The sequence below is a fragment of the Nicotiana sylvestris genome, chromosome 4, assembly GCF_000393655.2.
Source record: "Nicotiana sylvestris chromosome 4, ASM39365v2, whole genome shotgun sequence".
Lineage (NCBI taxonomy): Eukaryota > Viridiplantae > Streptophyta > Magnoliopsida > Solanales > Solanaceae > Nicotiana > Nicotiana sylvestris.
The window spans coordinates 57,259,603-57,269,703 of record NC_091060.1 but is presented as its reverse complement, the minus strand read 5'-3'; the positions used below and the strand labels follow the sequence as shown (position 1 = coordinate 57,269,703).

The 10,101-nt window shown below is 36.9% G+C and overlaps 1 protein-coding gene and 1 long non-coding RNA gene across 2 annotated transcripts; one reads left to right on the top strand and one right to left on the bottom strand.

Moving 5' to 3' along the window:
- The first annotated feature begins 1,185 nt into the window (after positions 1-1,185).
- On the top strand, positions 1,186-4,399 carry LOC104215112 (uncharacterized). The gene is made up of 2 exons (XR_708096.2): positions 1,186-2,067; positions 3,736-4,399. It is a non-coding gene; the product is annotated as an uncharacterized lncRNA (long non-coding RNA).
- Positions 4,400-5,217: 818 nt separating this feature from the next.
- LOC104215113 (pentatricopeptide repeat-containing protein At2g03380, mitochondrial) lies at positions 5,218-7,780 on the bottom strand. Its single transcript, XM_009764859.2, is given in 2 exon segments — positions 5,218-5,672; positions 5,675-7,780. Coding segments are annotated over 2 exon segments (2,106 nt in total). The 5' UTR covers positions 7,704-7,780; the 3' UTR covers positions 5,218-5,595.
- Between the last annotated feature and the right edge of the window lie 2,321 nt (positions 7,781-10,101).

Below are 10,101 nucleotides of genomic sequence, written 5' to 3'. Positions count from 1 at the left end.
GCAGCGCCCCCGATCTGGTTTCCACCGCCTCGCAGTAGGCCCTGTAAAGCAGCATTGACAACATTGAACTTGTCTGTCAAGTCGTCAATAGTTTGTTGCATGACAGTCACCCTGTCTGCCTCTTGTGCCCTGTAAGCTAAATCCTCGGCACGCTCCTGTTGGAGTCCCTCGAATTTGCCAAAAATTTCGGCTGCCTCTGTGGCTGCCGTTTGCCGATCTCCCTCGGAGTCACGACTGATGTTTTCTATGTCAACTTCGGCCTGGAGCACCCTGCGGTCCAGGTCATCCAACCTTTGCCCTAGGCTGGTTCTTAGTTCAGGCACCGTATCCATGATGGGCAGTAATCCGTCAACCGTCTGTTCAAGGGCCGCAATGCGGTCCCCATGATTCACCATGGTCAGAAATGGTGGTAATGGCAATGCGTTCCCTCGTCCGATGTCGAGCCTAGGCTCTGATACCAACTGTTACGCGGCGCCTTCCTGAGATTCCTTGGAAGGGCGACGTAAGGCTAAGCAACTGATGTCAGTGCAGTTGCTGTCCGCCAACTGAGGTCCCCTCCGTACGCTAGACTAGATTGTCAGTGCCGTACGGGAAAACCAATGTCAAGAGAAATTGAGAGAACAGGAATGAGAATTAAGAATGAAAGAAAGCTTGATTGCATTAATGAAAGCTATTACAGAAAGGCAACGCGGTGTCGAGGGGGAGAGACACCAGTACAGAGAATTGTTTGCTTGCTAGAAAGTTTGATTGTTTGGTCCCCCTTAATAATGCTTAAAAAAAATAATCCAAAGCTACAAGACTAGACTTGATTAAGCTAGAAAAACATAATGGAAGTACATGGAATAAAACTACTCTATATTTACAATGAAAAGACTTAGTTTGCTATAAGGCAGAAAACAGGTCTGTTGTCGGCAGCATAGTCTTTGGCATCAGGGTCTGCGCGCGCGGCGTTGTCTGCGCGCGCGACGCTGTTGGCATCTGCCTGCGGTTGGGCGCTGGCGAGGGATATCGGTGGGGCGACAGAGGCACATGCGCGCTTGTCACTTGGCGTGCCCCAAGGGGTCATGGGGCACGGCTGGAAAGCCACCCATGACAGTAAATGTTCCTTTAATAGTTTTATATTTTTTTACTAGACTAAACATAATTGATTAGAGTTTCAATACACAACTAGCACATAAGGTCACATTTCTTTTCCATTTTTAAAAAGGAATCACATTGTTCTTGTCTTGGAGAATGATTTCTTCATTTCACAAAGAAATTCACACGTCAGATGCATATCTCAAAAAGATCACACATCTCCCTTTTGGATTTTTCCACGGACTCAAAACAGTTTTTGGCAGAAAAAGATTCGTCCTTTTCCTTTATTCCCCAGGTCATGCGCACACACAACGGACACTCACCCGTCCCCTGCAAATGGAGTTTTGCTCCTCCTTGATCTCTATGATAAAAACACGCACCCGGGAACAAGAAGGCAGAGAAATACAGATCTAAAAAACCAGATCTGGGAAAAGGAGGGAGGAGCAGCCGCACAAACAAAAAGAACTTTTCTTCTCCTCCATTTTTTCTTTACTCTGTTGTGAGCTCACTATAGAAGCCATAAAAACTTCTGCACCAAACTCGTGAAAATGCAGCCATGAAAGGCCAATGTTCAGCTTCTTCCTTGTGCCTTATTCGCTACCAAAATAGCCACAAAACACCTCAAAAAAGCTTACAAACACCTAAAACAACCAGATCTTCATCATCAAGCATTTTCTCCATAAAAAGTGGTTCAGTTTTCTCCATTAAAACCAAGTAAACAGCCCCAAAAACCACCCTAAAACACCCGCAAAATAGCTCGAAAATAGCTGGAAACCAGTCATTAAAACCTGAAAAAACGTAGCAGCTCTGACCCTGTTGAGCTTCAAATTTTCCCGATAGGCTTCGAGGTCGCCGCCGTTGAGGATCGTTCGTGGTTCGGTTCGCGTTTCTGCCCAAAGTATGATCGTCGTGTCGAGTTCCGGTCGCAACTATCCCTTTGTTTCAGTCCGTGTGACTGCTGGAATTTTTATTAATTGAAAACAACTTCAGGTTCCATTCTTTCCTCTCTCATTCTATTATAATGTCGATTTTAATATGGTTTGATCCCAGACTATGGTTTTTGCTGGATTTGTGATGAGAAATTGGTTTGAATGAATTCTTATTTCTCTATTGTTTGTCAAGTTGACTTTTGCTAAGTTCCACTAGAAAAAAGTTGTTGTGTCAAGTCCAAAGCAAGCAGATTCAAAATGTTCAGTCTATCTTCTCATATATTGGTGCTTCTGTGAATACCTGAGACAAAACCAGTCTTTTATTAGTATTGCCAAAAGGATATGTATGGTAGAGTGTAGGCTTCCCATCTGCTATAAATGCAACATGATTAGTTATGAAAGACTAGAACCAACCTAATTAAATATGTTGAATATCATATATTTGAATGTATGCTCAAGATGATGTCCACGGTAACATAGGGGATAAGTGGTGTGCCATTATTTTTACTTACTTGAGCGGCTCAACTGCTCGAATTGGGTTGTGGGAACTGGGGAAAGGCCGAGCTCATTACTGATTAAATTTAGACCATCTGAAATTGATTCAATAAAGATCAGAAATCTAATTTTTCGATTACTGGTCCATTCCGGTTTTGATACTGTATCTCCAGATATATTACTCAAAAGAACGTAGCCGCATGACACGTCTGTCTCCATACCAGAGTGAATGAAAATTGAAGATGTAGATAGGGGAGACTCGAACTTTGTTGTAGTGTAGCTTTCTACTCAAACATCTGAAAATGTTACATTAAATACAACTGTACTGTGTCTGCTAACTGGTTGCTACCAGAGACGCACTAGTATTAGCAACTTTGTTCCAGAAAATTTGCTCAGTGTCAATGAATTTACTCCAATGAGCAATGTCTAAGTGAGGTAAAGAAATCTGCTACGTTAACATCATCCAAATCAAACATTCTTACAAGGGTACCATGATTGTTCTGTATCCCTCCTTTGTGTTATTCCACATGAGGGTTTGAGAAGCATCAACTACGAACAATTGCGTCTGGGGTATAATGTTGGTCACACAATGGAGATTGATGTACATTCGAATTGCCAGAAATTTCTGCCAAGCATAGTATTCAACACTTGTGTCCAAAATTTCGATAGCTAATTTCTCAATCAGCAAAATAGTGTAGAAGAATACACTGATAGCACCTTCAGGAGAGATTCATCCTCAAGTTTAAAGGCTTATAGGTTCACAAGCCAACTATTCTCAAACCGAATTCTGAAGGCCAACGTGCAATACTGGGATTATCTTCAGATTCATGTATATCCAATCTTCCCCAAAAATGTTCTCTCTCCACAAAGTCTTGAGAGCCAAAAGACCATCCTAAATTGCTCCTTAAGTTTCAAACTTGGTAACTTCAATACAATAAAAGCTACGCTTTGTGAGCACTTAATTTTTTATCATATTTGGATTTTTCACCTCCTTTTGTTATTTAAATAGTTTTTAATTTTAATCTTGATATTTTAGCTTTTGTTTCACCTTTTATCGGTTTTATTTAAGAAAATTAAAAACCAACAAAAAGATTCACATTTTTAGAATATTAAATTTCCTTCTAATTTGTAAAAGAAAAGAAAAATCACAAAAAAAATATATTTTCCTTTAGTTTTAGTAATTTGGTGACTTTTGTAAATGTTCCTTTAATAGTTTTATATTTTTTTTTGCTAGACTAAAAATAGTTGATTAGAGTTTCAATACACAACTAGCACATAAGGTCCAAACCTATATACACCGACTCGTGCTGCATCAGGTACAGCTTCCATTACAAGTGATTCCAACGCAGGGACTTGCAAAGACCAGTACTTAGTTTCAGACCATTTGTTTGAAACTAAATAAAGTAAAGATTTCTAGACGTTTGTAATGATCTAAGAAAGAGACCGTCAAATTAGCAACAGCCTTATCTAGACGCTCATGAACCGTGTTAACTAGATCAGTGCATGAAGGACAGTGGACGGAAGATGTCTTCTTAACACCAGTTTTATGGCAGATACAGCACACTGTGTCTCATGGGTGCTAAACACATCCCAGCACTGAGCTAACCGGTTATGTAGAATGGGCATTGCAAGTTTCACCACCAATTGAACAGGATTGGCATCAGCGTCATCAAAGCTATTTGGATTTTCATCTGTAGGGAGTCCATACTTATGAAGCAAAGTATAGGTGGAATGACGCAAAATTATAGTTCAAAGTTAAATCTTAAAAGAGCATGTATATATGTATATTTTACATATTAGAATCTTTTTATAAGTCAAAAGTTCCTTACCAAGATGGTGTTAGAGATGTGAAAAATTTGTATAGATGTGAATATATGGCTCAACGACATCTTTTCGTATTTGAATATTTCATATATATCAATTATAATGCTACGAACTTCTAGGTCCCAAAAAGGAAGTCTCACAGTCGGACAAGAAAAAGTTTCCTCTCACAACCCCTGAGTCTAGTATTTACAAAATTTGAGAGGAAATGCACTTACCATTTCATATTCATGAAATCTGCATTTTCATGTAGAGGATCCCACTTCAGAAGCTTCAGCCTCACATAGGGTGAGAAAATAGCAGGTATACAAACAGACATGTGCATCATGATAGCTTGAAGTATAATCTTTCTTCCATCTATAAAACTTTCTCACAACTACGGAAAATTTAGAGTATTCATGTTTATCACCAAAAATCTGTTTAGTAGAGTGAAGCAATTGATCACGCTGAGACCGATACGCATTGCTCTCGGTGTCACTTTCATCAATGTCTAATTCTCCTTCTATTGGCGGATAGGATCCTATAGCTGGCATTCTCATAACATCATTTCTTGCTCTCCTGTGTTCTCAGGCATTTGCCCTTTTACTCACATCCATCTGATTCTGCATATTCCCATCTTTACTGAATTCATCTAGCTCGACTGGAAAATTCCCTCCTTCCCTCACAACTGCTCTTAGAGCCAGAGCAGCAGCTGCCACAACTTTTATTCTTTCTGCATTACCACCTCCTCCTTTACTGAGAACTTGATTTGCAGTACTTATAGCAGCTACTAGTTCCTTCATGTCATCATCACTATCGGCATCTCTCCTTTCTAAGATGGTTGTTGCTCGTTATTTGTGAAGCTTCTGCATCTTATCCTCAAGTTCCTCAATGCAAGGAGCTTTATGCTGTAAGGAATAAAGTCACTGAACAATTAGCACATACAATCAAGGCATCTCGCTTTAGAAGATTTTGAATTGCAAATAATTTGGAAAACCCAAGAACAACAAGAAATTATGACATGCTTCATTCAAGGTTCAAATGAAACAGATTTAGTTGTTTATATATGTCCTTCATGTATATTTTTTGTTATCTACCTAAAGGAAAATATCCCCTGTCACTATGTTATTAGTTTCTTTCTTTTTAAACCAAGTAAAAGTCTTAACTATTTAATGAAGCCCAGCAATAAGAAAATGCTGGGTGGAGAGGCTACAACAAAAATACTGATTCATTACAAATTCTGAGGGTGGATAATCATTCCAGGTTGCTAATATCAAATGTTCCTCGGAAATAATTAAGCAATAGATGACACCCTCAGATCATTTTCGAAATCCATGTTCACCTGGCTACACCCAGGGGACTTGTTCAAACGTTGCTCTTCATCAACTCTCTCATGCGATAAGCTTGACTCCATCTCCCATCAGAGGCATATAAATTTGACATAAGCACATAGTAACAAGCATCATGAGGATGCAACTCCAGCATTTTCCTCACTGCTACCTCCCCCAGGTCAAATCTGGTGTGAATACCACATCCATGGAGAAAAGCAGCAAACACAGAAATATCAGGTTGAATTGGCATATTTTCAATGAAATCCAGGGCTTCCTTAAGCCGTCCAGCGCGAGCCAGTAAATCAACCATACATGTATAGTGCTTCATGGAAGGAACAAACCTATATTCCTCACACATTGTATAGAAAAATCTCCATCCCTCCTCTATCATCCCTCTATGGCTGCAAGCAGATAGTATAGAAGTGAAGATTATATCATTAGGTTCAAAACTTTCCCTGATCATATCACTGAGAAGCGCAAAGGAATTCCTGCAGTCCCCTTGCATTGCATAGCCACCTATCATCGAATTCCACGTCCCTGCATTCCTATCTGTCATCTCATCGAAAACAACACGAGCAGATTTTGCATCACCAGATCTAGCATACACATTAACAAGTGCAGTACCTACATATAAATTAGACGATAAAAGACCCTCTTTGATAGTAAAAGCATGAAAAGAAGAACCAACTCTAGGATTCGCAAGTGAAGCGCAAATTGATAGGACAGGCACCATAGTAAATTCATCCACCTAAAGATGTTCAGATCTCATTCTATGAAACAATATCAGACCCTCATTAGCAGATCCATTCAATGAACACGCAGAAATAAGTGAGTTCCAGGCAACTACATCATCGTGTGCGAAGTTCTCAAATAAGCAACGAGCATCTGCGATGGCACCACACTTCGCATACATGTCCACTAAAGCATTTGTCACAGTAGCCTCATACATTCCTAGCTTAATCCATAGAGTGTGAACTGATTTTCCCATCTTCAGATTGTTCAACTGTGCACATGCTGAAAGTACACTAGAAAGAGTGATTGAATTAGGCAATATTCCTTGCCATTTCTCGTCTGTAAAGAGTTTCAATGCCTCATCTGGATAGCCATTTTGACTATATCCAACAATCATCGCTGCCCACGTAACAAAATCATATGCACAAAACTCATCAAAAAGCACACGAGCCTCAGCAATAGCTCCACATTTCATATACATATCTACCAGAGCTGTAACCAGGTAGGAATTTAGTTCAATCCCACTTTTTATGATATGCCCATGAACCCATTTCCCTTGATGTAAAGCCCTCAATTTAGCACATGCCGTTACTATACTCCCCAAAGTATATTCATTACCTTCAACTAACCCATCCCCCATCCTATTGAATAAAACCACCCCTTCTTCAGCACAATCATTCTGTACATAACCAACAATCATTGAAGTCCAACAAACCACATTCCTATCTAAAATATCATCAAACACATCACGCGAAGATTCGACCTTTCCACACTTAGCATACATATCAACAAGCCCAGTCAACACAAAACTATCAGGATTTCCACCTTTCACAATATGACAATGCAATTTCCTACCTTCATCAATATCACACAACTCACTACAAGCCTTTAAAACGATCGAGAACACGACATTGTCAAACAAAGTGAGACCTTTTCTTATGAAATTATAAAACACAATAATCTCATCATATGTATCGTTCATAAAATACCATCTTATCATTGCTTTACAAGAAAAAAGATCTGGGTTTGGAATTTCATCGAACAGTTTGCGAGCATTCTTTAAGTGCCCAAACAGTCCATATAAACTAATTAACTTTGTTTTTAAGAGGACATCATGCGTTTCGCCGTGAACTATGAAAAGGGCATGGAATTTTTTGAGAGAAGAGAGGGTTTTGCAAAGATTCAGAAGTGCAAAACATGGGTTTGAAGATATTGATGCCAAGCTTGATTCGGTGCCTATGGTGTTCGGCAGGAAATTTTGGCTGATTCTTGTTGAAGTAAAAGCTCTATATTGAGTGAAGTGAGAGAGTTGTTTTTGTAGTTGAATGAAAATTTTCATACTTCATCCTTCACTGCCGCTGGGGTTGGCTGGGTTCTTGATTTTCAGTTAGCAGCTTCTCGCAATTAGGCAGGCGTATTCTGAATATTTCAAAACATAATTTCTTTTAATTTACTTCTTTTCTATAAATAGAATTAGGATGTCTATTTTTCCTTTTTTTTTATTTTTCTTAGATACTAATAAGAGATAGGACAAGCTCAAATGGATAAACTAACATAATTCAAGTTAATTGATGATTTAACTTTATATTACGCACATTTGAGTTTCACTAAGAAATTTAATCCTTATTTTATTTACTGAACTTTAGTGTCTAAAATACTGGTGAAATATTGAAAAAATTGTTTAAGAGTATCTCAAACGAAATAAATGCTTTTTCAGTTTTTCAAATCACAAATGCTTTCACTAATTTTTTTTAAGTTAAGTTCATGTCCAAACCTAACTTTAACTTGCAAATACTTTTTTTTTTCAATTTCAACTTCAGATTTTGTTTCTTCAACCTCAATCTGATATTGTTTGACCGCTTATTAAAGTTTCAACTTGAACCTTAAAGATATTATACAAAGCAGTGTTAGACCCTTTTATTTTCAAAAAAAAATAGAATATATATAATCAAAGTGATTAAAATATAAAATTAAGCTATGACAGTATTATTCTCTTTGTTTTTAAAAGGACGATAATGACATGATATGAAGGTCAAACTATCTAATTCTTATTTTATATTTTTAATATGATAATAATTTATTTAACTAATATTATAATTTAATTCTAATTCTTTAAATTTCACTATTTCATTATTTTTTTCTTCTTAATATTAATTTCCAATATTTCTTTGAGCATACGTTTTTAAAATGAATCAAATTGTTCCTCAAGCTAAGACATAAAGTTTAATATTTTATTGTTTTTTTAATCTTCATAACTACATCAGTACCCTCTAGATCCAATGAAATCCTTCTTTTCCTCTTAATTCTTTTGTAAAACTTTCTCTAAGTTTTTGCTCAATTTTTGTAAATTTATTAGCATAATATAAATGTCCTACTATTAGGGAATTTAATTTTAATATCATTGTGAAAAAGCTAATACCTCCATGATTCAACGATATTATATTAAATTTGCACCAGGTACCATTACATAGCCTGATAATACTTGATTTTAAACTATTGTGTTTGCTTATTGATCATTTCATATTCTTTTTTTTTTTTTGGTAAAATCAAGTTTTTTCCATATCACTATTTTGTGGCTAATTCACTTCACTTGTAATACAAAATTTTGATTAAAAAAATATTTGCTTCGTTTTAAATAAATATCTTGTATTACTTCTAGAGTATTAGGTTGGTATGTTATTTTATTTTGATTAATTTTCTATAATCTATTGAATAATTTTTTGTATCCCAATCAAAATTGACCTTAAATTGAAATTGATAATAAAATCTTTAGAATTGAAAAATTAATGAGATGATCCTTATTATGTGCATGAGCAATACTTTTGGACAGTTAAAAAATTAATTCAACATGTTTGTCCAATAAGAAATTACAAGAAAACTACATATAATAATAAAAATTTGCACACAGAATGAAAACGAAGTCTTTTTAAAAAGAAATAAAAATTAATGTGTCTGCAAAGCTAAATAAACTAGAATTGTATTTTATGATTTGCTAGAAAATACAAGAAAAGTGCTAGAGAGGGTGAGGGGACGTGGGGGCCATGGGTAGCAGGTGGCTGTAAAAAGAGAGTAAAAAAAGAGAAGTGTTTCAAATTCTGCAATAGATGTATGGCATGGCTAATTGAGATGGGCCTTAGAATTTCAGCAAACTTGCCAAGCGTGTACATATGATAAAAGGTAAAAATAGCACAGTATAGCCAGTTTTCGAACTGGTCATTAAAAAATAGTCAGCGTTTATCAAATTAATAAAAAAAATAACCACTATTTTGTTACAACAGAGACCGGTCTAGCATAATATACTGGAGTTCGGTGAACCTGTGTATAAACTCCAGCATATTATGCTGGACCGGTATACTTTGCTGGCTCCAGTATAATATACTGGAGACTGGAGCACCGGTGTTCCAAACTCCAGTATATTATGCTGGACCGGTATACTTGCTGGAACTCCAGTATCTTATGTTGGAGTTCTAGTGTACTTATGCTGGAACTCCATCATATTATGCTGGAGTTCCAGCATACTTATCCTGGAACTCCAGTATACTACGTTGGAGTTCAAGTACACTTATGCTGGAACTCCAGCATAATATACTGGCATATTTTCCGGGTTTTGAACAGTGTTTTCGCTCAGATTTACCTTTACATGAAAAGTGGCTAAATTTCAATTACTTTTGAAACTGGGCTATTTTTGGACCAATTGTAAATTTAGCCATTTTTTAACTTCACCCCTGATAAAGCTA